At 45.7% G+C, this 26,665-nt stretch overlaps 2 protein-coding genes across 5 annotated transcripts in view; one reads left to right on the top strand and one right to left on the bottom strand.

The window, feature by feature from the left end:
• Nucleotide 1: 1 nt before the first annotated feature.
• Nucleotides 2-17,946, top strand: atg14 (autophagy related 14). 2 transcript variants are annotated; one of them, XM_064336716.1, is made up of 10 exons: nt 2-458; nt 2,040-2,102; nt 2,321-2,363; nt 3,334-3,415; nt 4,111-4,348; nt 7,585-7,814; nt 8,579-8,696; nt 9,944-10,034; nt 13,502-13,587; nt 16,463-17,946. In XM_064336716.1, the coding sequence occupies exons 1-10, from the start codon at nt 175-177 to the stop codon at nt 16,761-16,763; spliced, it is 1,536 nt and encodes a 511-aa protein (XP_064192786.1). In that variant the 5' UTR covers nt 2-174; the 3' UTR covers nt 16,764-17,946. The 2 variants fall into 2 exon arrangements, with proteins under 2 accessions (XP_064192786.1, XP_064192795.1); XM_064336725.1 differs by lacking the exon at nt 2-458 and adding an exon at nt 579-707.
• Nucleotides 17,947-21,027: 3,081 nt separating this feature from the next.
• Nucleotides 21,028-26,665, bottom strand: part of fbxo34 (F-box protein 34) — a 28,257-nt gene continuing 22,619 nt past the window's right edge. For all 3 annotated transcript variants that reach the window (XM_064336693.1, XM_064336684.1, XM_064336704.1), the window contains exon 3: nt 21,028-25,020. In XM_064336693.1, coding sequence (XP_064192763.1) covers nt 23,052-25,020 — 1,969 coding nt within the window. In that variant the 3' untranslated portion in view covers nt 21,028-23,051. The remainder of the gene's footprint in view (nt 25,021-26,665) is intronic.

Raw genomic sequence — 26,665 nt, 5'->3', positions numbered from 1 at the left:
AAGAACGCGAGACGGCAGAAGACCGACTGTACTGTCCACCGCCTGTCCACAGAAACACATTTCCTATGACCGTAATTGACTATAATACTGATAGTCTTAATCTCAAACGATGAGAAAAGACTGCGCTTATCCCTGCCTCGGAATGGCAGTTTACGGATAAACATCACCGGTTCAATGGCCGCCGCCGCGGGGAGCGAAGCCCGTACGACCGGCCCTAGTGAGGGGGCAGTGGGGGGAAAACCAGGGGCACGGCCTCCAATCCCCCCGTATACCCTTTCATCGGCAACTACCACTGCCTCCCCGGGACCTCTGATGGTGGAATCGGTGGATGATGCAGAGGGGCTGTACGTCGCGGTGGAGCGGTGCCCCCTTTGTAATACAGCCCGTCGCAGGCTTACTTGTGCCCGCTGTATTCAGGCAGGCGATTTCGTTTATTTTGATGGTAGAGACCCTGAACGGTGAGTGTCTAAAATCCACACAAACTGACTGTGTCAATGTAAGCTTTCAACAATATCGAGCCAAAGGTGCACGGCCTCTCTGTCCAAGTAACGTCGTTCGCGGTGTGTAAACAAGACTTGAGTTGTTCGCTAGCTGGCTTGGCTAGCCAACGCCAGCACTGTCGGAGTTGTTTATCTGTACAATTATCTTGGCTCCGTACCAGTCTTAAGACGCGCACGCCGGTCCGAATACAATGGGAATGCATTTATGTATGCTAACTTACTAATTCTGCTTACTTATTGGTGAAACGAGGGTTTATAAAAGTGTTTTGTAGACGAACTAATTCAGGTCAGATTCGTTTTGTTTTTCAGTGTGATGTTAGCTAACTTAAAAATGTGCGCTAACGTTAAAACAAACTTAAGGAGGGTGATTTGTGATTTGCGCTGTTGTTTTATGTACTGAAAGTAACGCTAACTAGGAAATAAACATGAAAACTGCGCTACTGTGACTTAATGGCTACAGAAAGCATGTCGGGAGTGTGTGTTAAACTGAGGAGTGACTAAGCACGTCTACAAAAGTGTATTTGTCTAACACGAGTGTATTTTTTTTATCTAATCGAAAACGCATTCAACATACAAAGCGAATTACTCATAACTTTTATGTTCTCTGTACGTCTGGAAAATAACCATTTCAAGACTTGGACGGCCAGTTAAAGTATTAATGTCAAATTAAGCAAACTTACATTTGAACCCTAGTAACACCAGCATTGCGTTTCATAAAAGTAGTAGGCCTATCACGGGAAAGAAAATATCAGTTCAGCGACACATGGGGAGGCTACACGTTTTGTAAAGCTGTGCGTGCACTGTGCAATTTTGCTATTCAAGTGTGTTTTCGACACTTTCCTTTTGTATGACATATTTCTGCGATTAAAATGAAATGTGGCTGTTACTTTAAGTTTTCATACTATTTGTATTCATAATAGTTTTAAAGTTTTTATTAGTTTATTACAACAAAATATTAGTTAGTACACATATTATAGACCAAGAAGCTGATGAAAATAAGGAGAAGAATTTGGGTAATTAGGAAGTGTAGTCCTAGACACCTTTGTTTTGATATTAATGTGCTTTGTTCTGTGGATGGTTGGTACTTGGTACATGCATTTAAAAGATGTAGCCCAGGGTATATAAGTCTGTTTCAAATGCAGAGAATATAGAAAGAGGGCATTCATCTTGGTGTTATTGCATGAAAGGTTTGTGAAACTTATAATTTGAAGCTATGGGTACCTAGCATGCAACTGTGTTACATTATAGAACATACTCATTTAAATGTAGGGACTAATTTAGGACTGTGGTTTGTTTAGCTGGCTTCAGAGATTAGTCTGTATTGCTGTAAAGCAACGTAATGAGAATTTTGGCTAGCTGGCTGTCATACTTACGCCAGTGACAGCAGGCTAGATTTTTTATGATCTCTCATTACCAGAGCAGGAATAGCTGTATTCTACACAGTGTGTGGATAAAATAAGTAAACCAAATGACTAGTATTACTTGCAGTTTACAGACTGTCTAACAATGGGGAAAATAAGGACATTCCTCTGTTCTCAGGTACACTGAAAAATTTGAGAGACTGAAAAATCTGAAAAATGAAAAGGAAGACCTACAGCAAAGGTACAGTTGTATATACAATATACATATGTACAAACATACCAGTGTTCCAAACAGTTAATTTTGGTAAGCCTAAAGTTTGTTCTATGTCAAACCTTATATTATCAAATATGCATATATACACACACACACACACACACACACACACACACACATACACACACACACACAATTACAGGTTTATATTCTTAACCTTTCTGTACATGTTTGTTTCTTTTCAGAGTTATCAAAGCCATGGACAGAAAGATTCAGACTGATCAGCTTGTAAGTTCTGCAATAATGCTCACTAGGGATCTGCTTTTTTTGTTTTACGAGGGACCCTATCAAACATGTTGTCTGATTAAATATTCTGTAAATGCTCACTGTAAGCATTGTTTTCAGTCATGAGCTTTTAAGACCTTGTGAAATAAATGTCATATTTTAATATTTTGAGAACTAAAGAAAACCAACACTATGATATTAAGCCTGAGATTTTGTTTTTGTTATCTTGAAAGAAGCAAAGTTCTTATAATGCCCTCTACTGGAGAATTTGATATTAGTCGTTTGGAATCAGTTTTGCTTACTGAAGGTTTGCATACTCAGAATATGTTTGTCATCTAAATGAGCATTTTCTGTTGGCTAATTGCTCAAACTTCAGTTTAAATCATTGTTTATTATCAAAGTGACATCACTGTGAAAGATGATTTTAGAGGCGTGGACAAAGTCTCCAAATCTGTCTGCCACTAATGTTCAATAGAACAGTGGCAGACAGTGTGAAGAATCAACCTGGTCGCATAGAGCCACTTGCCTCTTCAGTGGCTGAATTTGTCATTGGCAATAAAAAGTAACAAAAGGCAGTTGGACAAAGCATGTTTCAAGACAGCAGTGTTGCTTTCCCAAGATGGCAAGAATTTGGGATTAGATAAAGGGTGAACACCGAGCTGAAAGTAGGTATCTGCTCAGCAGCTAAATATCAATAAATTCTATTTGCCTGAATTTTATATCTAGATGGGTAGATTAAAAAAAATGTGCCCCTCCATTACAGGTGAATGCCTAAAATATCTGTGGTACCCACTCACCCACACCGAGTACATCTAGCCCTTATTTTCACCTGCCGTTTTGAAATGCTGTTGAAGCTGTCACTCAAGTTGTAGTGGCCCAAGAGTGTGGCTGCAGTCCAGATGCAGATCACTAGAGTGCTCCCAGGTTCCCTGAGAGCGGACTTATGTAGCCTTAACAACGCTGTCTCACGCAGAAGTGGAAGATCATGTCGTGCAGGATGAAAATCGAGCAGCTGAAAGAGGCCATCCTCAGTGGGCAGGAGGAGGTGAAGTGTGGTAGGTGTTTTTCTCTGACAGATGAAGCTATAGCCCCACAGGGAAGGAGCACCCTTTCCGTCTCTTTAACTTAAAAGCAGGAGAAAAGACACAGTCATGAGTTCCTAGACACACTCTCCTGTATGATGCGTTTTTCCATTATGTGCATACCTGGCCCTAGCCAGTACTGCTCTGGCTGAGTACTTAAACTAGGGTTGCGTTCGTGCTTTGTGCCAAGCAATGTTGGTGGTCTAATTACTTAAGTAGCTACATCCATCTGCCTGAAGTCTGTCCTGAGACTGAAATAAATGTAGCCTGATGGCAAGGCCAATGTTCCATTTTCATCCATGCTTTCTTCTTAGCTGAGCATGGCAAACTGAGTGAATGAGTCAGTAAAAGTAGCTAAGCGGAGTTATAATATATATATCAGTGCACACCGAAAGGAGTCCTGCTGTGGATTTTGACTAATCCCACTTTACTAAATAAACTTATTTAGCACCCTATTGATCAAAGCACCCATGTTAGTTGAGGTCCAGACAGTAAAGGGTCAGTTTTAAATTACTACATAGTGTTTATTGTATATTCTGTATGAAGTCCAGAACTAAAACTATAATAAGTTATGTCGCATATTGAGTTCTGTCCCCCCCACACCAGCACTGATGGATGTGTCTGCTCAAGGACTTGTTGCCCATTCCCCTGGCTTTACCCTGTCCCAGGTAAGGACCTGCTCCTGCGTTCCCAAGAGGAAGGCCAGAGGCTGCACCGCAGAGCCAACCGGCACCAGGACAAGAAGGAGAAGATCGAGCGGCACAACCGGCGCCTGGGCGAGCTGCTGGAGAAGAGGGGCCGGGAGCTGCAGGGCCGCCTGGAGCAGCTGGCAGAAATCCGCCGGGGACACATCCTGGAGCTCACCACCCACATCTTCCCCATGCAGGAGGAGAAGCTGGGCACCAGGTAAGTGCTGGAGTATGGGCAGCACCAGGGCAGTGCTGGGGGCATGGGCAGCACCAGGGCAGTGCTGGGGGCATGGGCAGCACCAGGGCAGTGCTGGGGGTATGGGCAGCACCAGGGCAGTGCTGGTAGGCAGCACTAGGCAGTGCTGGTATGGGCAGCACTAGGGCAGTGCTGGGTATGGGCAGCACCAGGGCAGTGCTGGGGCATGGGCAGCACCAGGCAGGTGGGGCATGGGCAGACAGGCAGTGCTGGGGGCATGGGCAGCACCAGGGCAGTGCTGGGGGCATGGGCAGCACCAGGGCAGTGCTGGGAGTATGGGCAGCACCAGGGCAGTGCTGGGGTATGGGCAGCACTAGGGCAGTGCTGGGGTATGGGCAGCACTAGGGCAGTGCAGGGGGCATGGGCAGCACCAGGGCAGTGCTGTCCGGCTGCTTTCAATGACTTTCCACCCATTTAAATGTGGGGTTTGAGGGGCCACAGATAGGTATTCGGGCATAAATTACACATACATACCATCTCATGCTCAGAGACCAGCAGAATATTTCCCCAAAACTGCATTTTATTTCTTTATTTAATGTAACGCATCTGTTTTTCCCACGAAACAATTAGACACCAGACCATGCAAACTGCACACCTGTTTTCATGCGACAAATTTTGGCTATTGTGGCTAAAATAGAGCCAAGCTATTGTTAGCAAAAGGTGCTCATTATTTCTTATCTTTTTCCAGCTTTAAAACTGTCATTATGTGTTGCATGTGTAAATGGCATGTGTTCTGTGTGTATATTCCTCCTCATGTGGTCAGTGTTTTCTTTTTTTCTGTCTCACAACCATGTATACCAAACACAGAATATAATACATTGTGGGTATAGCAAAATAACTATAAAGAAACTCTCACAGGAGGCTAATGCTTGCTTGCTTTTTGAGGTGTGTAATTAGAGGGACTCCAGTGGCTATTTCAACTCTTTTTAAACAACTGAAATTTAGGACGTGGTCATGTGAGTATTTTTTGAGCAGTCAGAAAGCAGGGTCGTGAATGAGTATCATGTGATCTGGCTTTTCCCTTCCTCTTTCTGAAAAGGAAAGGATAGTGTTTGTTGTGACAGCAATGGATCGTGACAGGCTGTAAATATAGTCCTGGCAGGACATTACATTTTTTTTACCCTAACTTGCCCAGTCAGGCAAGAGGAATTCTACTGTGCCAAACAGATTGTTTGTTTTAAAAGCATCTACAAATATAAATAAACACATACAATAGCACTCTCTAGGGCAATGAATTTATTCTGAAAACAAAAATTTACATTGCACGCATTCTTACAACACATTCTTACAACTTAAGTTTCCTTGTGTGTGTGTGTGTGTGTGTGTGCGCGCATGCATGCGTGCGCACACGCTTGTGTGTGCATGTGTGCATTTGTGTGTGCGTGTGTGTGGCCCTCAAAATGAGTGCATGATTTGCAGAGGTTTATATCCTCCTTGCCCTCTGCCCTGTATTAAGCCACCTTTCCTCAATCGTTGTGGCATCAAACTGTTGAATAGCAGGCCCCTCTATAACATTCATGGTTACTGAGCTTCAGGTAGATTATCAACTCTCTTGTCATCCCACATGACCCAACCCTTAATTGCACCTGTTTGATGTCTCTCAATTTTATGGTCTCACGCTCACCCTATTCATTGCCACTTTCACAAGGACCTTATATTCCAAATTCATTAATGTTATTTATCTCTAGTTATTTAGGGCAGTCATCTCTTTTCTTGTATAGTAATGTATTAAAATTTCTTAATAAAAACGCATGCATCTGTAATATCTCTAAACTTTAATTAAATGCAGAGGCTAAAATATATGCAATGTTTTCGGCAAAGATCTGATAAATCTCAGCCAGCAGCCCATCCGGTGATTCCACCTGATTTCACTGAGCAATAGCGAGATTAACTTCCTCCTTTGTAAAAACACCCAAAAATGATTCAGGCTTGTTATAAGGATGGTCGGTCTGTGGATTTTACAGTGAACTTGGATATGATACTCAAACTTGTGCAACCCAAGTGGGGTGTTTTATTTACAAAAGTGCCCCCAACTATTATACAAACATTTATATACATATACAAACACAAAAATCAGCACATCAATTTGTACTTGCACAATTATGCCCACCTATTGCCAGCCCCAATAATGACCTGCTTATATACTATACATAGGCCAGATTATACCATTTCCATACAATATCCAATTATCTCACGAAATAAATTACAGTATAGTTTTACACATAAATGACAGTATAGATTTATAAATCATTATATATACTATCAGATACTACTCCATATCTAATAATCACCCATCTAATTAGATACTGGAAAATACACGTTACAGTCTCCCCCCGTCTAAAATAGCTAAATCTTCTTGTCCAGCACTTCCAATAAAATTACACGGAATCGTGACATTCGGTTTATGTCATTCCTAGTTGAAAATGGAAGAAATGGAACAAACAATGGTTACTAGCAACTCCTAACATCGCGTTGGTCGAACATGGTATACTGAAATAAATCTTTTTAATGTTACAAACCAGATATGTACATCTTTTAGTTATTTGCAGTAAGTTATGGTGGTGAACAGATAGCGTATATGTTTGAGTTGAAAAACCGGCAAACATAAATGTTGTGCACTACATTTATATTCACTAAATTAATATCGGTTTCATCATACTTAAAAAACAATTGTCAGTAATTGTTTTCCTGACGTCATCGTCACTCTTTACAATTTCTCCATTTGTTTTCAAACATTCTATAAACTTCTGTAATGGTCTTTCCTTGTATTTCTGAATTATATTCTGAATATTGGTAATGTTTGTATCTGCCTCATAACCTGCCTGAACCTTAATACATTTTAAAAATTCATTGTTAATTATTTTTATCATTATTTTCCCTAATTTCTTTGAGGTCATTTTCATCTTGTTCTGACTTATTACTTTTACATCTAATCAACATAGGTTTTCTCAAATTTTCTATATTCTTCATTGTGTGCTTGGTTCAATAATTTCCTTTTAAAAATAAGATATAACACATTGAATGATCTTCGGGTTTAACTATATGATGGTAAAGCTTAGTTTATGTTGCTGTCTTTTGTTTTGTCTGGCTGTGTAAGGTTGCTGCTCTAAGCAGCTCTAACCTAGCTAGCAATGAGGAAAGATGTGTCTTAAGGATATGAATGTTAATGATCTGTGTTCCCCGCTCTCGTCCCCCAGGGACCCAGCAGATGTGGTGGCGGAATGTGACTCTGCCCTGACCTCCAGCACGGTCAGCGAGCTGGCCGAGGCTCGGCGGACCACCTACCTGTCAGGCCGCTGGATCTGGGACGACCAGAACGGCGAAACCAGCATCAGCATCACAGGCCCGCGAGTCACGCTGCCTAGCAACGGGGACTGCTCCGCCTACTACAGCTGGGTGGAGGAGAAGAGAACCAGCCAGGGTCCTGGTAAATACACACTTGCACATCTGTGACTCCAACAAGCCACGGTCCTGGTAAATACACACTCTTACACACCTGTGATTCATACCAGCCAGGGTCCTGGTAAATACACACACTTACACACCTGTGATTTATACCAGCCAGAGTCCTGGTAAATACACACACTTACACACCTGTGATTTATACCAGCCAGGGTCCTGGTAAATACACACTCTTACACACCTGTGATTCATACCAGCCAGGGTCCTGGTAAATACACACCTGTGATTCATACCAGCTGGATTCTTCTAAACTAGCTGTGGGAAAACACATTTGACTAATGCTCATCAGTAATTCAGTACAGGCAGTACTAGGCATTAAATTACAGATGGAATTCTGACTTTTAGTGTTTAAACATCAATATCAGAGGGTGTGCTTAAGGAGGGATTTCATTAACTGGAGTGTGTCCCAGTGATTTCTGGTTTAAGCATATTCTGACTTCATGCTTCAGTGTACTTTCACTGTCCCACTCTTACTCATGAGATGTAGAGTAAAAGAGAAATGTATAGCAGCAGCCCTGCATGACAGATTGTGTAAAAACAGTAGAAAGAACAGCGAACAACAAACATTTTTCCCAGTAAAAATGAAAATGATTCATTTAACATAATGCAAAGAGATGCATTGTAGTGAAAATCTTTCCATTTATTTCTTGTTGAGAGTAACTGAGTTGTTTGCATTGAGAGTCATATTTTCATACATAAATGTAGTGCGTTGGCATTTCGTTTTTGCAGAGCTGGACCATATTAATCCCGCCCACACCATCAGTACTGCCCTGTGTTACGCCACCCAGCTCGTCACCATCCTGTCCCATATCCTGGATGTCAACCTTCCCAAGAAACTTTGCAACAGGTAACAGTCCTTAACTGCATCATTAATTTGATCTAAATTAAAAGGACAACTCATACCGTCTTTTGGATGAGACGTTAAACCGAGGTCCTGACTCACTGTGGTCATTAAAGATCCCATGACACTTATCGCAAAGAGTAGGGGGTTCCCCGGTGTCCTGGCTAAAATCCCAGATCTGGCTCTCACAAAAACTTGCCACCTAATCATCCCCTGATTCAATTGGCTAAAAAAAGTCCTCTCCCTCCAGTGGAACTGCTCAGTGGCCAACAATAGAGGATTGTGGTTAGGGTTAGGTTTAAGGTTAGCTCCCAGGTGTGAATGTGAATGAGTGTGAAGCAGGGCGTTCCTGCAAATGAGCATCCGTGCTCAGCGAACCTACCCTGGGTAAATAAAGGTTAAATAAAATAAAAATACCCTGTGGCCAGTTTAGTAATGTGATCATTTTCTGTAAACCTGGCTGCTCGCACCGTCTGCCAAGCTTCCCAGTGACTGTTCATAATGTTACCAATAGAGTTAAAAAAGCAAGATGGTTTTTTTAAATATAAGAATGCTCCAAGACTGTAAGAATTGCATGGACAAAGACTTAAAAACTGACGAAACCCCCCAAAAAAAACTTTAAATCAAGGAAAAGAAACAAAAATTAGTCTCCTGAGTCTCTGTGTAGCTTTGCGTGTGAGACTGGTTGGTAGAAATGTTAAATAAAAAATAAATAAGAGGTTCAGATGACTGTGATCAGGGTACTTTATAACAATGACTTAATTTACAGCGTGTGTGCTGCATGTTGTCATAACAGGCCATCACACAGGCCTGATATGAGCCCTTAGCATCGTTTTGAAACCGATAAGCTTAGGCTATTACCAGCTGATACCAGTACAGCCCCAATGTTATTGTGCATCAACTTTAATTCATCAGTCTATCTGTTATCATTATCCAGTGGTCTGTTGTAAGGTACATACAGTGAGCAAAAGGTGCACAAAAGGTGCCGTCATTTCTAAATGGTTCATCCGATATGTATGAAAATACCCTCAAATTAAAGCTGACAGTCTGCACTTCAACCTCATTGTATCCTTTCAAACTCCCAAGTGCTAGAGTACAGAACCAAAATAACAAAAAATGTGTCACTGTCCAATGAATTATGGTGCTCACTGTAACTGCAGAGACTTGATGTGTAGATCTATGCACAAGCTACAGTATGTGTGTATGTTATGTTAGTCATGTAATACATATTTAATGTGATTTGTGTTTGACAGCGAGTTCTGTGGGGAGAATCTGAGCAGGTACAGGTTCACCCGGGCCATCACCAAGCTCAACACCAACATCCTGCACCTCTGCTTCTCCCAGGTACCTCCTCATTACGAGCACTCATTACGAGCTCTTCCTTTCACTTCGACCGACATACTTTTACTCCTTACCTACATATGGGCGGGGTTACATTTGGAGAGAGCCAAACTGTTAAACACGGTGGTGGATCTGTCATGGTCTGGGCAGCCATCTCATGGGAGTCCTTGGGTTCGATGATTGCGCTGCATGATTATTTACATCACATGTACATTTTAGGCATTTGGCTGATGCTGTTAACCAGAGTGACTTGTTAATAACACACAAAGGAAAGACCTGGATTAGTAAATTACCAACATTCCAAATAGCAATTATTGAGAGTGCAATGGTCAAGTCAAACACACCAGCGATGGGTAAATGTTTGTCACTAGAATTAACACATGGCAGGGAAGGTAAAGAAATTTTTATTGGGGTAAGGAAATATAGGACGGATAGCAGAAGATGTGGAAGAGGGCAATGGGAATAGGGGGAAAGGTTTTCCTGAACAGATTGGTCTTCTGGTTGCACAGAAAGGTAGGGAGGGACACTGCTGTCCTGACTGAGATGGACAGGCCGATCCACCAATGGGGAGCCAGTAGGGAGAAGAAGGCCAGGAGGAGTAATAACTGTTGTGGCAGGGAGGGGAACGCTAGGCACCCGGTGGCCGCAGAATGGAGAGCACATGTTGGTGTGTAGGGATGGACCATGGCCTAGAGGTATAGGGTGCAGCTCCTTTTGCACTCTTGTACACCAACATTGGAGTTTTGAATTTGATGCAGGCAGTCACCAGGAGCCAGCTGAGGGAAAGCAAAGAGGGTTTTTCTCCCAGTTTAGTACTTGTTAGAACATTCCAAGAAGCTGTTCCGAAGTGAAGGGTATCCCACCGTCTTATTTGTCAGTCCACAGTTCAGTCTGAGGATCTCCATTACATTACATTACATTATAGGCATTTAGCAGACGCTCTTATCCAGAGCGACGTACAACAAGTGCATAGGTTTCAAGATGTAGAGGCGCAAAAGAAACACTAGAGTGAAGTAAGGATCGTAGTGCCAGAAGTGACCACATCGATCAGGACTCCAACCCTGTAGAGTAAGCTTGTTCAGCAGCAAGAATCCTACCAAGTACAAAGTACAAACTAGCACTGGAATCACACCTAATCATACAAAAACAATCCTACCAGATACACTAACAATCAAATTATCCTAGCTAGGTACAATGAGCTGAACTATAGGCTAGGGAGGGGTGGGGAGAGGTGCAGCCTGAAGAGATGAGTCTTCAGTCTGCGTTTGAAAGTGGTGAGATTCTCTGCTGTTCTGACCATCACGGGGAGGTCATTCCACCAGCGAGGGGCCAGGACAGACAGCAGACGGGAGCGGGAAGTGCAGACGCGAAGAGGGGGAGGTGCCAAGCGTCCAGAGGTGGCAGAACGGAGAGGTCTGGCTGGTGTGTAGGGTCTGATGATCCTCTGAATGTACCCTGGTGCTGACCCCTTAGCTGCCTGGTATGCAAGCACCAAGGACTTAAATTTGATGCGAGCCATAACAGGCAGCCAGTGGAGGTCAGTGAGCAGGGGGGTGACATGGGAATGTCTGGGGAGGTTGTAGACCAGACGCGCTGCAGCATTCTGGATGAGCTGCAGGGGTCTGATGGCGGATGCTGGCAGACCAGCCAGTAGCGAGTTGCAGTAGTCCAAGCGGGACAGGACCATCGCTTGAACCAGGAGCTGGGTTGCGTAGGTGGTGAGGAAGGGGCGGATTCTCCGGATGTTGTACAGGAAGAACCTGCACGTTCGACTCACCGCCATGATGTTCTGGGAGAGGGACAGTCTGTTGTCCATCACCACTCCAAGGTTTTTTGCGGTGGGTGATGATGACACCACAGTGTCCCCCAGGGAAATAGAAAAGTCAAGAAGGTTAGAGGATGGAGCAGGGATGAAGATCATCTCCGTCTTGCCTGGGTTCAGCTTAAGATGGTGGTTATCCATCCAGCTCTGGATGTCCCTCAGGCAGGCAGAGATGCGAGCAGAGACCTGAGTGTCAGAGGGCGGGAAGGAGAGAAAGAGTTGGGTGTCATCGGCATAACAATGATAGGACAACCCATGGGCAGAGATTACAGGACCAAGAGATTGGGTGTACAGGGAGAATAGGAGGGGACCAAGGACAGAGCCCTGGGGAACTCCTGTGGCAAGGGGGCGAGGTGCTGATACTGCATCTCCAGGATGGAACACACCAAACATAAAAAACTGCACCATGTACCGTCCATTCTCATCAGCAGCCAGACCTGCGAACATTAGGCTAGGGTTTATGCGTCGCAGAGTTGATTTATATATTTGGTACACTTTCCTGTATTTAGGTATTATCAGCATCTCTGCTGTGTCCTATGCCTTCTATGTATGGAATTCATAGAATGTTGTATGTTTTTTTTTTTAAATAGCCTGCCCGGGGACTGGATATGAAAATGAGCCTCCTTGGCTAACTTTGCAAAATGTTATTAATTTGCATTGTCACTGTCAAATAAAATAAAAAACTTAAAAAAATAGAAAACGACTAGTGACTAGATATTCACATATTGTTATGTGTTTCCATTATTCTATTCTCAGAACTGAATTGGGGTGTTTTTATAGGCTGTCACAAAAATGACTTTATTTATACTACATAAAACGCTATTCACTGCAAATATGTGACAAAAAGCCCTTGTTACCATTATCCTTGCTGAGCTAATTTTCTGAATTTCATTCATAATTGATTTCAAATTAATTGAAAAGGTTGTTTTGTACCTCTGCTTAGTATGTGTGTGCAAACTGCTAACAGTGCTCTGTTACTGGGTTAAATATACACTCACCGGCCACTTCATTAGGTGACAGGAGTGGCACCTGGTGTGGTCTTCTGCTGCTGTAGCCCATCTGCTTCAAGGTTTGACGTGGTGTGCGTTCAGAGGTGCTCTTCTGCATACCTCAGTCGTAACGAGTGGTTATTTGAGTTACTGTTGCCTTTCTGTCCGCTCAAACCAGTCTGGCCATTCTCCTCTGACCTCTGCCATCAACAAGGCATTTTCGCCCAGAGAACTGCCGCTCACCGGATATTTTCTCTTTTTCGGACTATTTTCTGTAAACCCTAGACATGGTTGTGCGTGAAAATCCCAGTAGATCAGCAGTTTCTGAAATACTGGCACCAACAACCATGCCACGTTCAAAGTCACTTAAATCACCTTTCTTACCCATTCTGATGCTTGGTTTGAACTTCAGCAGATCGTCTTGACCACGTCTACATGCCTAAATGCATTGAGTTGCTGCCACGTGATTGGCCGATTAGATATTTGCGTTAACGGGTGCAGTTTGCAGTTTAACAGGTGTATCTAATGAAGTGGCCGGTGATGTGTGAAATGGTATTGGTATCTGTGTGTGTGTGTGTGATTTTCTAATAGGGCTTATTTTTGGGTTAAAAATGATGTGTGAAATGCTAACAGTGATCATTTCTGGGTCTCTCTGCTAGCACGTAGACAGCGAGCTGCTTCATCCCCACCACACTCTCAGGAACATCATGTTTCTGGTTGCCCCCGATAACAAGAACCTGGGCAGGTGAGAAGACCTGCCTCCTACACTTATACTACAGTATTTGCTGAAACATACGCTAAGGAGTCCAAGTAATGATACATCTAAATCAAGTCAGCTTAACAGACACCCAGTCATAACATATTTGCTATGAAGACAATGTATCGCAAAGACTTGTAAATAGGGGACTTGTGAAAGGTATAGACTTTAGTTCCTGCATTGAATGACCAAATCTAAAAAAAAATTTGTGCAAAATATATATTTAGGCCAAATGTATCAGGATGGAAACTGGCCAGTGCCACATTCTACAACCTGAAGGGCAAGTCTGCGTCATGTTTTATATTAGACTTCTAAGTATTGAAGCCATCTTAAATCTTAAAAAGGCTTCTTTCCTGTGATTTGAATATGCCATTGTTCTCTTAAAATGGCAATGGCTGAAATTCCAGACGCTATTGTTTTTCTTGGAGCCGAGCTCGGCGCATTGTGCTTGATGTGTTGATCAAAAGAGCGGCCTTTCAGTCGGTTGCATAGGGACACTGTTTTATCAGTTTATCACACAACACGTATCACCAGGATACTGACACACGGACACCAGAAATGTACTGTTTTGTTTTGTTTATGCTTCAGAACTCTTTGGAAAACTGAAATCGGTGTAACAGTAGCCAAAACAGAATACATGACAACCTACTCCCAATTTCTTTGGCCTGCATCTGAATTTTTTTCCTCTTCTTTTTTGTTTAAAGAGAGAGGGCACCCCACCCTACTTTTGTGTTATGTTTTCACTTTATCCATGCAGAAGGAAAATAGAGAGGGTTACCATTGGAGGATGGATCACAGTACAGACAACATCACAGCTGGGAAACAAGTTTGAGCTTTCACATTAAACTTGCTTGGGTCAGGCAAAGGGTGCATTCTACTCAAAAGTATTTTGATCTTACTGTGCCCACCTCTTCTGAAATAAACTTCGCATCTCCAGACAAGACCACCAAGTATAGGGCATCCATTTTTATGAAGGAAAATTAAAATTCTGCCATTCTGTGACTTGTGACATTCATCCTTGCAGCAATTTCAGTATAAAAGTGGCAGTTACATGTGTAACTCTTCCTTAGAGAATAAGCCTGGCATAATTTAAAATGTTTTTCTTCTTCCTATGAAAAGACCGAAACCTACAATTAATTTATCCCACCAACAAGTATCGTCCATCTAGAAAATGCCCGCTATAGTCAATATCCCAGTAGACATAGAACTCCATTGTTGTCCAAAAACTATTAAAATAAGTCAGAGACATACTGTTGCATTGGTCAGCATAATTGATTGATGAAGCCCTGGCCTTTGTACTTTTTCCTGAAACAACTGAAGGAAGTGACAGCGAGTGCTGTTTCAGTATGTGGAAAGTTGTTCTATTTCAGCGTCGACACACTGAAAATATTCCCCATTGAAATGAACAGTTAGCTTCAAAGTTAACTACACTGGCCGTGTTTCATATGATAATAGATTGCATTTTCTAAAAATGAAAATATGTCTTTCTGAGCAGTATTTAATGATTATAGTGCACAGTTTGAATGAATGACTTCCTGGTTGAGTGCTAAATGGGGTAGGAGAATATCACAGTATGAGAATAGGAGAGAGGCAGACAGAAGTTTTGTAAGTTTTGGTCTTTTCATAGGATATGTTGAATATCCTATGAAGGGAAATATTTAATTAAGCCAGCCTTGTCCTTTAAGGTCATATTCTTATATATGTGCATATATGCCTTGAGATTCCAGTGATTAAGTATGGTGTGAATGATGTACAAACACATACTTATCTCTGCTGTGGCTGACCAGAGGGTTAGAGCAGTGATTAGCTTCTAGATTTGGTTCAGCAGTATCCACTATGTTTTACACATGCAAAGAAAGCAGTGATATAAAACAGTTAGGGCTGTATTTAGCCTGGCTTGACTTTACTGGTGTTGTGGGCTTATTTTCTAAAACGTATTAAAGCGCTCCCATAAACTCTTAATCAGAGGTGCTGAATCCCAAAGCAAACTAGACAGAATAAAAGGGGTAGTGCGCCGGTATTACCTTTCAGAGTGGATACGTTTTTAAATGCACAAACGTTTCAGCACCCAGCCGTTTGTGCATGCTAACAGCATGCTAACAAATACAAAGTAACAAGCCACTTAAATAGACAACCACACACCGATGTAGTTGTCTGAGCACACTGGTGCATCATCAGCCATGAGCATGGTGAATATGGACATGTGCTTAGCAAGCAGTGAAAAAGACCTGTTCAGGAAATGAGCCTATTCTAAATAAACTAAGATAAATCACATGCAGGATGGCATATCATAACTATGCGTAACATCAAAAGCCATATAAATGACCAATGTAGTGGAATTATTAGAGGAAGCAAGCAAGAGAGAGCTCCTCATTCATGTCACCAGGGGAGATGGTGTTCAGGGTGTGAGTAACAAGCCTGCTCCATAAACACAGTCTGTGTTGCTCGACATGAAAGGGAAACATTGACATGAGTGTCATTCTTAACTATAAAAATCCCTTTGTAAATCTGTGTACATGCTTGATATCACTTGCTACTCTGAATGTTAAATCTGAGGGTGGATTTTCCAGTCTAACCAATAAACTTGTCAGGCAACTACGGTGACATGGCAGTAAAGCATTGAATCTTGATGCAGTTGATGTTATCGTTTGTGCGCCTGGGTGAGCCCATTGTTATCGCGATTTCCATTTTCTCTGTAGTCATTCCAGGAAGCCCTTTGATACGACGCGATTATGCAACCCTGTAAGGGAGGAAACGACCTGCTTGTTTTGCGTAGTCATAGTGCCGAGCGCCTCGTTCTCACACGCGTCCTCCCTGCGCCCCTTGCCCCGCCCCGCCCCGCCCCGCCCCGTCTCGCCCTCAGGACGGGCCCGTTCGAGGTCAGCGCCGATCTGGAGGACTCCATGGAGTTCGTGGAGCCGGAGGCGGCGGGGCCGGCCGAGGAGAGCGGGGACGAGGCGGTGTCCGACGAGGAGACGGACCTGGGCACCGACTGGGAGACGGTCCCCAGCCCGCGCTTCTGCGACATCCCCTCCCAGCCCATGGAGCTGTCCCAGAGCGCCGCCCTGCAGGCCTCGCAGCCCGGCGCCAACGCGGGGGGCATGATCTCCTCCGCCGCGGCGTCCGTCACCTCCTGGTTCCGCGCCTACACCGGCCAGCGCTGAGGGGCCTCCTGCACCCCGGCCAGCCCGCCATTCATAAAGGGAGCTCCGTGCGGGCAGGTGCATGTCTGTATGCGTGTGGGGGACTCGGGCTTGGAAGTCTCTCTTTTTATATAAAGGCTGTTCTTTTAAAATAGTTCTGATTTCTGCAGATGGTTATTACACACTTGAATTTTTTCCTGGATTAAAAGAGAATGAAACAAAATGGGACACCGTTGTGTGTAAATGACAGTTGTTGGTGCTGCAGGGGCCACCCTTGGTCTGGAACTTGAGGTGGAGATGGTTTTGTGTCATTGGGGGGAGGAGTCATCTTGCAAGGTGCTTGCGATATGTTCCTGTTTGTCAACCTGAAATTTCTTTGTTCTTTTCAGAAGATGAAAATGACTCACAACATTCATATTATCTTTTTAAAATTTTTTTTTTTTACTACACTTTCCGGAAAGCCTGTTGTCTGTGTGCATGCTTCTGCAAGAGGGACAGGACATAGGGATGACACACCTGACAATTAGACAAAGCCTGCGAGGTGATGTTCGTAGCACACTCAGATGGCGTGCCTCCCAAGAGAAGGGGGCATTGTGGAGCAAAATGGAATTTTTTAAATTAAGAGTCCATTTTATTTTCTGTGTGCTGTTAGTTTATCATGGATAACTACTACTGACCTACTACGGTATGGCAACCATGAGTGAGATAGGTTTTCAGGAAAGACCCCCCCCCCACCACCACCACCACAGCAGCTGGTAGAAATGCTGAAATGCTAACCTCCAAACACTGACAATGACATCTGGATTACTGTTGGACGCAGCCTGTCTGGACCCCCTGACACATTTTTAGGTCGTTTTAGGTTTTTTTTTTTTTTTTCTCTGTGTGTCTTCTACTGCTGAGGAATTTTTAAACTGAAGTATTTGACAACTGTGACCTTATGCAGATTTCACTCATGGTTTCACAAGCAATACTTTGGATGGGACGTTAAGATTTGAAAGGCCGCTTGCGTGCATGTCACAGAGGTAACTGCAGCTTGTGTGTAGAGGAGCCGAGCGATACAAGCGGACTAACTGTATTCCCCATCTAATGGATGTTGATATAAATGGAAATGTTATTTACAACGTTTCCAGAAAATGGGTGATTTTGACATTGTATAGTTCTTATACAATTTATCTGCTGCCATAAAATGTCTGATTTGAATGTGTGTTTCATTGTGCCTGTTCTTTATTCAAGTTCTTTTGCAAGCTGGTGTACTGTTCAACTTGGCTGTTAAGTCTCCAGGGGGCACTATTAAGTCACAAATTTAGGCAGCATTATTTAAAGGCATAGTTCACTTTTTTTGACATTTCAGTTTTGGCGCATAATTGGACTAGACAGTTTGTGGAATTTATGCAAGTTGGCTTACCAGTGGCAGGTGTAGAGCATTCACGGGTTTGTGGCCTGATGAAAGAAAACTTCAAGCAACTCCAAAGCAGCTTATACAATGACATGTTTCTAGAGGCTACGTGAAGACATTTAATGTAATGTTTAGAAAATGAAACACAAATTTCAGTTTTTTATATCATGTCAGTACATGATATTTCCCATAGTTCAGGTTGCATGTGCCAAAGGAAATCGTTTTTATTTAATCAGTTAATAAATGTTTGTACAGACAACAGGCATAATTCCACTGTACAAGTTGCTTTGGAGTTGCCTGAAGTGTATTCTCTTGCTTTAGACCACAAATACCTGAATGCCTGATACCAGCCATTGTAAAGCCAGCCAGGCATCAGAATTATACATGTGAAAATATCCCTAATCACACATCAAAACAGTCTGGGCCACTATAAAACCTATACTGACATTTCTATATATTTTTAAAACATTGTAGTGATGGATGAGTTGTTTCAAATAGTTTGTATCTAATGTAGGAGCTCTGCCTTTGACTAACTCAGATTTCTACGTGGTAATTATCATTTAATGCAGCTTAATCTCTAATATTTAAATACCCTATGCAAAGTACAAAAGGATAAAGGAACAGTCGGCTACTGATGGCTGATCTTACTAAAAAGGACACGCTTGTTGATCATCGGAAAAACAGGCTGAGGACCATGATCGTTTGACCTGTAACTTATGCCGTAGGTAAGTTGCTTGTCACTCTACTTGTAGCTCACCATCTGCCGAAGTAGGACGATGTTCTTGGACAAAAAGTGACGAGGCAAAAAACCCCGCCTGTGTACACTGTGTACAGCCAGAAGTGATTGGTTTTAGTCTTAAAAGTCCATTTACACACTGCAGTAGGGATATACAGGAGTGTACCATTACTTCTAACACTCAAATGCTACACTTGCCAGGTAACAGGACAGTACTACTACTACTACTAGTGCAATGAAAAGTATTTTCCCCCTTCCCGATTTCCTCTATTACTGCATATTCGTCACCTTGAATGGTTTCAGATCTTTAGACAAAATGTAATATTAGACAAAGGATACCTGAGTAAACAAAATGCATTTGAAAAAATATTTATTTAATGAAAAAGCTACCACCACATATCACCAATGTGAAATAGTAATTGCCCCCTTAAACTATTAACTTTAACTAGTTGCACACACTTTAGTAGCAATAACTGCAACCAAACACTTCCTATAATTTGACGTTTCATTTTGGAAGAATTTTAGCCCTCTCTTTGCAGAACTGCTTTAATTCAGACAAATTGGTAGGTTTTCAAGTGTGAGCTGCACATTTCAGGTCCTGCCAAAGCATTTCTATTGGATTCAAGTCAGGATTTTGTCTAGGCCACTCCAAAACATTCAATTTGGTTTTTTTTCAGCCATTTGGTAGTGGATTTGCTTTAGTGTTTTGGATCATTGTCTTGCTGCATAACTCAATTATGCTTCAGCTCATGGACAGATGATCGGACATTCTCCTTCAGAAACTTCTGGAAATTTCCTTCAATAATCAAAAGTGGGCCAGGTCCCACGGCAGCAAAGCGTCCCCACACCATCACTTTTGACTCATCTGTCCCTAGAACATCATCCCAAAAGGCTTGGAGCTCATCTATGTTTTCCAAATGTGAGGTGGTTTACAGATTTCTAATTTCTTCTGGAATTTCCTTTGATTGTGGCACAGTGTGTTTGTAGAAACTTTGTGGGAACTACTTCACTGATGGTAAGGTTCAATATGAGTGAGGTTTAGATTCAACAGGGCTGGTTGCAATCAAGCCTGTGTTCAATGCTGAATCTAATTATTAAATTTGAGCTAACTGGCTAATTAAGTAGCTGAGGGGACAATTACTTTTTCACATGGGTTATATGGGTACTTCATTAAATGAAAATGTGTTTTGTGTTCATTGTCTGAAACCATTCACTGTGACAAATATGCAGTAATAGAGGAAATTAGGAAGGGGGCGAATGCTTTTTTACAGCACTGTGTACACTACTGCATTTGTAAATTCTGGCAACTATAGTCAGATTTGGTCTTACGTGGCCCACCATCCTTCCATGAGTACGCTTTGTGCAAGTTCACAGTTTAAGACCTGCCCCGAAAGTTGACCCCAAACAAACTGCTCCACCCTGGCGCTCTTATCTGCAGCAGCAGTTAGCACTCCTCCCTCCCATAAAAACGAGTCATAATTCAGTTCTCTTTGCTCCCCAGCCCTGAATGTGCGAGTGGTGCACAGACAGCTGGGAAACCTGCTGGACTGAGGCCCTGAAGCCGTATGCCGTAATAAAGATGCGTAGGTAAACCACAAGGTTGCTTTTTACAGTGCATATTTATTGCCCATTCATCGTGTAAATTCGCCGTTTTCACCTTTGTTGTAGATTTAAGGCCACACACAAGAAGCCAGCAAATAAAAAGTATTCCTGAACATGGTGCAAAAAAAAAAAAAAAAGAAGAAAAGTTAACTACAGATTGTGTATTCCTTTCATCCCTTTTCTGTATTAGTGACAGGCAGATACAGAGTTGCTGGGTGAGTTTCGAATATAGGGATAGCAGAGTTCTATCAAGACAAAAGTGCTTAAAAAAATGTGGCTTAAAAAACAAAAAAAAATAATTGAATCCCATAAACAAGCTAGAAATAAGGGCTTCAGAAACGCATCAACCCCCATTGATCCATCACCCAAAAACTGAACACGCTCACAAGGAGAGGTGCGACAATGTGCGCCGTGGCTTTCTTTCCACCGCTGTGGTTTACTCCACCCACACAACCCCGCCACATCCGACAGCCCGCGGCCTCGTCTCTGCACTGCCAGAGGCCGGCCTGCTGCTCCCACACCGCGCACCATGAACTACACCAGAAAGGGAATACGTTTAAATGTTCTTTATTTACGGACATCAATATCTGAAACCGATCACAATGTGGGATTCAGGGAGGGGGGGTAGGGTTCCCACAGTCAGAATAATGCCTCGCGAATGTTTAGGAATAAATACATGATTTTAAATATTTTGGAGCAACAGGGCTAACTGCTGGGAGGTGGACAGACTGAGGCACATTACAAACCGTGCACTGGTATTTCGGGACTTGACAGAAAACAAAAAACAAAGCTACCGAGTTGGCAAGAAGATGGTTGCCAGTCAATCACTGTAAAGGTTTTCCCTAATTTGGCCAATTTTCCCCTCGCTTTGCAACTGTTCAAGGATTATGAAGGAGTGTGGGAACCCTGAGGGGCAGAGTAAAGTTCTAGACTGTTCTGGACACATGTAGTCCATTAAGGCCAGAGTCATTCCCTTTTCCTAGGTCAAGCACCATGCTGATCCTCCCTGTAATCCATCCGCACACTGTGGCCACAGAGAGAAGGCAGAACGGACAAAACCTCCAGGAACGCACACTTTATTGTAAAATGCTCACACAGGCAAAACAAAACAAAACAAAACAAAAAAAAATTAAAATCTCATTGCAGGGTCACTATACAATGCCTTTAAAAATAGGGATACAATTTCTTTTAGATCATTACTGTCCATTCCCGTTGGCCCTGCCCGCTTTTTTGACTCAAGCCGAATGGTGTGCAGTCTAAGCCGTTGTAAAGAACAGAGGAGTTCGATTTGCCCCCAAACTTTCCATGTTTAAATGTTTTCCCTTCCAGGGCGGGACTGTCGAATGAGCGATAGAGATGCTTAAAAAAAAAAAAAACCCCCATAAAAACACTGGTAGTAGCTGTAGGCTGTATCTGCAGGTGTATCGCAGGAGTTAACGGCTGGGCCTGTGCTAGAACTATATACAAGCTGTCATTTCTTAAATATGTACACAACGGGGAGGGTAAAAAAAAAAAAAAAAAAAAACTGCAAACCAAAAAAAAAAACCGAAAAGAACCCATAACTGTTCCACCAGCTGAAGGCGGAAGCTTTCTGAAGTACTGTGCATGCCGTCGTTCCTTACCCTGTACTGATATAGGATTTCGCTTTATATACATTGTAAACGCAACAGGGCTTCGAAATGGCTCCACTCACTCAGGAAAGAGAAGCCCAGGCTGTTTGGCCAACTCCGTCACTGGTCATGGGGGGGGGGGGGGGGGTTGAGAATATTAAACTGGGGATTGGGAGCAGGGAGAGGGGCTGAGGGGGTACGATTTGGTAAATTCACATTATTACATTTAAAAGGCCTTTTTGCAATTACACCCAACATAATTTAGCAATTCACATATATGGGTATGCTGAGAAAGCATTATTATTCCATATTATCTGCTTGGCAGATAAGCATTCACCTCAGACATTATTAGCCATGTTAATGCTTTACGGAGACTGAAGGTGGTGGGAGAGGAGGCGGGGTATGGGCGACATCCTACCCATAAACAAGAGAAAATGTTGAATGTCTTTTTTTCTCCAATCTTATCCAAAAAGCACCGGTGTGGGTGCAGGTTTTTTTGCTTTAGCCCTGCACCACGACGCCTCATTCTACTTCTCAAGGTCTGGATTGAAGGCCAGGATTAGTTAATTAGTTGAATGAGGCGTCAGCGCTGAACTAAAACAAAAGCCTGCCTCCTGCACCTGCATTTGGATAAGATCTGACAACCCCTGATTTAAAGCAACAACATCCTCAGAAAAAAATGATTAATGCCAGTAGACAAAAAAGCAAGCAGTACTGTAACCAGAATGCTTTGAGAAGCTCTGTCTTGTGAGGCTAAAGTGCTGACATTTTTCTTGAAGAACCAGCAGGTAGGTTTGGGTGGGGGATCCAGTGATTCCTCATCAGCGTCAGCAACCTGGTCTGTCACACCTACACACACACGCACACACACACACACACACACACACGCACACACGCACACACGCACAAAGCCCTCAGAAATAAAAAAAAAAGGCACACCGTGCCCAAGCCCCCTCTCTCCCTCACTAAGAGTCCTCCTCGCTCTCCCTGGCTTTCTTGTAAATTGGCATGTTGATGCTGTGGAAGGCGGGGACCCAGCGGTTGTCGTGGAGGCCCACGTTGCAGCCGGGCGTGTCCTTGTGCGAGCCGTGGCAGCACATCCAGTAGCCCGGGCCGTAGGGCAGGGCCTGGCAGTAGGGCTTGTGGTGCCAGCGGCAGAGGGACACGTCGCCCCGCCCGTAGCGCCGCTTGCACTGCTTGCAGGGGTCGTCCCGGTAGCGGGGGTCGCAGACCCAGCGCGAGTCGGCCGGCCGCACGCCGTAGCTCTCGATGACGAACTTGAAGTAGTGGCAGGTGCACTTGAGGGCGGCCAGCGTCTGCGTGGGCAGCAGGCTGAAGATCTTCACCATGATGTGGTGCGGCAGCAGGGCCATGTACTGCTGCGGCTCCAGCAGCAGCTGGATCTTGAAGCGCATCTCCAGGAACCTGTGGGAGACCAGCCTGCGCAGGGGGAAGGGCACCCGCTCAGGGCTGCCCACGCCCGCCGCCTTCTCCAGCTCCTCCTCCTCCAGCAGCTCCTCCAGCTCCTCCTCTTTGGCTCCAGTCTCCTCCTCCTCCTCCTGCTCGTGCGAAGACTCCGCGGTGGGCAGCGGCTGCTCCTGCAGCGGGGAGAAGCAGAACAGCATCCCGGGGAGCGGCTCCTCGCGGTGCTCAGCGCGAGAGCCGCTCTCCACCATCGCCGTCTCCTCCTCCTCCGCCTCCTCCTCCCGCTCCTCCTCCGTCTGCACACAGGGTTCGGCCGCCGACTCGCAGCGCTCGGGCTCCACCCCGGGCGCGGCCCCCGACTCCGCCTCCGCCGGGGCCACGGGCGCGGCGTCGCAGCGGCGAGCGCCTGCGAGGTCGGGACGCGGCTCCGCCCCCGGCCCCTCCCCCGGCCCCGCCCCCGCCAGCAGCACGCGGCACACGTTGCGGCGCAGGCTGTTGCTGCGCGACAGGTCGCCGCCCCCCTCCCGCTCGCTCTGCCTCTTCAGGCACTCCGACTCCAGCTTGGCCACCATGTCCAGGACGCGCACGCTCTCGCCCTCCTCCTCGCGGCCCTCCCACGCCTCCGGGCCCCCGGGCTGGTCCTCCAGGGGCGGGGCCTTGGGCGCGGAGACCAGGCTGCGCGGGTGGAGTGGTTTGGAGCAGTCCACCTGCTGCTCGTTCGCCCTCTGCTCCAGGTAGGCCACCATCTCCACCACGGAGAGAGTCTTCCCTCCCTCCTCCCCCCCCTCCCCCTGTCCCTCTCCTTCCCCTTCCCCTTCCCCCTCCCCGCGGAGTGGCTCCGCCTCCCCGGCCTCCCGCTCCGCTCCCCCGCCCCCCTGCGGGAGCTGCTCGGGGCCGCGCCTCTTGTCCGGGTCAGAGGAGCATTTCCTGCGCTTGGCCACGGACCCCTCCACCTCCCAGCAGCCTTTGGCCTTCATGGAGACCGTCCGCAGGCTGGCGGGAGCCTCGTCCCCTCTGCTGCCCCCGGTGGCGGGGCTGCCCGGGCCGCTGGGCCGCGCGCACTGCTGGCCGGCGAAGATGGCGATCTTCTCCTTGGTGTTGCCGGGCTTGATGACGGCCCAGATGTCCAGCTGCCCGTCCCCGCCGTCCCCCTGGTACAGGGTCAGCGAGCCGTCCTGCTCCGGCCCGGAGGACAGGAGCAGCAGCGAGACCGGCAGCGAGGAGCCCTTCCGGCCCCAGGGGCTGCTGGGAGCCTCCCCGCCGGGTTTGGGGGCGGGGGCGCCGCCCCTGCACGGCGCGTTGTTGGAGGAGATGGCGCTGAGGGGCTGGCGGCTGGCCGTGCCGTTGCCGGGGACAGCCCCTGGAGAGCATGGCTGTCTCGCGGGCCGCTCGGCCCTCAGCGCCCCCTGCTGGCCAGCATGAAGGCCCCGGGCGTCGTCTTGGCTCGACTCCAGCTGCAGCTCTTTCTTCTGGAACTTCGGATATGGCTTGAGGTGCATAGTTGCAAACCTGAAAAAGTCAAAAACAAAGTCAATTATTATACAGGCAGTAATTCAAAACAATGTACGGTTCTGTCTGCAGGCTTCCTTCAAGCGAGAAGCAAATTTGGCAATCTTACACGCCAAGAAGTAATTCTCTGGTGTGTAAGATTTAAAGAGGAAGCACGCATGCGATTCCCGCCTTTGGCAGAGACGAGGCGTAGGGGGAACGGCAAACATGCCCATCTCACAGAAGCAATGTGATCCTCATGAGATATGACTCAATGTCACGAAATTAAAGCCTTTTTGTGCAACTCAGTACTAGAATATTGTAGGTCACATACCAACAGAAAGTAGGTGAAGCGTGTTTACATCGACAATAGAGCATAGCAAACACAGAGGCTTCATAACGGGCCAAATCTACCACTCCATCACTAAAGAATTACCCCCCAAAAACATTCAAGCGGAATTTACCCAGTTTAGGGAAATGCAAATGAGGCTGTATCCTCTGGTCATCCAGTGTCTAAAGCAAAGCTCAGCTCCTGGCAAAGCTCAGAACAGAACGGTTCGCCTGTCTCACTGGGCTTGGTAATCGCGTGCGTGAGGGAGGCCGTTCCTCCTCCACACACAATGGAGACCAGGCCTGGAGAGCGAGCCCCCGGCAGGCCCGGAGAGCGAGCCCCCGGCAGGCCTGGAGAGCGAGCCCCCGGCAGGCCCGGAGAGCGAGCCCCCGGCAGGCCTGGAGAGCGAGCCCGGCAGGCCGGAGAGCGAGCCCCGGCAGGCCCGGAGAGCGAGCCCCCGGCAGGCCGGAGAGCGAGCCCCGGCAGGCCTGGAGAGCGAGCCCCCGGCAGGCCCGGAGAGCGAGCCCCCGGCAGGCCTGGAGAGCGAGCCCCCGGCAGGCCTGGAGAGCGAGCCCCCGGCAGGCCCGGAGAGCGAGCCCCCGGCGGGCCCGGAGAGCGAGCCCCCGGCAGGCATGGCCGCCGCGACAGCAGGGCAGGGACCGGAGCTCTGAGTGAGAAGTGCATATAAGGCATTCCTCCACACCACGGCCCTGGGGGAGGGGGGCCGAGGGGGGCTACGCGAGGGACAAGTCACTGTGACCAAATGAGGGAAGGCATTCTGGGAAGGTGGGGGTATAGGGACCTGGGCTGGGGGCAGAGTGGCTCCGGTAATGGGAGGGGACCATGGCGGGGGGTTTATCTGCATAGCTACTGGACTCGTGACCTCTTCACACACACACACACACACCTCAGGCCTGTTGACCTTCCACGTGTCTCAGAGCAGCTGTCATTTATAACGAGCAGCTCGTCCCCGTGTGGCCCTCACTACCCACGTACAGCTGGATTTCCCCACGCTTCTGCGGAAGCTAGCTGGAGGACTTCAAATCAGTATAAAACTGTCAAGCAGCACCGTGGACCCTGCAGACATGGACAATGCCTGGTCGCTATGGAGAGGTGACCCCTCACATGCACAGCCTCCAGAAACAACAGGGTTACGATGCAGCAATTAGGTTAAACCAGGGTTCATTCAGGTCAAATGTCTTTGAAAATGTATCAAATCCCCAATGCAGATCATTGGTATTACATAACGAAGACAAAAACTATAAATATGATTTGGGTCTTAGGAGCCACAATCAAGCCTTTTAACTCTTACCCAGTTATAATGCTTAAAACACT

This window comes from Anguilla rostrata, chromosome 1 (assembly GCF_018555375.3).
Source record: "Anguilla rostrata isolate EN2019 chromosome 1, ASM1855537v3, whole genome shotgun sequence".
In the NCBI taxonomy this organism is placed as follows: Eukaryota; Metazoa; Chordata; class Actinopteri; order Anguilliformes; family Anguillidae; genus Anguilla; species Anguilla rostrata.
The sequence above is the reverse complement of the archived record's forward strand: the minus strand, read 5'-3'. Positions and strand labels throughout refer to the sequence as shown.

Coding starts and splice junctions, on each gene's coding strand:
- atg14 (XM_064336716.1), top strand. CDS start 175: ATGGCCGCCGCCGCGGGGAGCGAAGCCCGTACGACCGGCCCTAGTGAG. Junction 3,416..4,110: donor GCAGGAGGAGGTGAAGTGTG/GTAGGTGTTTTT, acceptor ACCCTGTCCCAG/GTAAGGACCTGCTCCTGCGT. Junction 13,588..16,462: donor GATAACAAGAACCTGGGCAG/GTGAGAAGACCT, acceptor TCTCGCCCTCAG/GACGGGCCCGTTCGAGGTCA.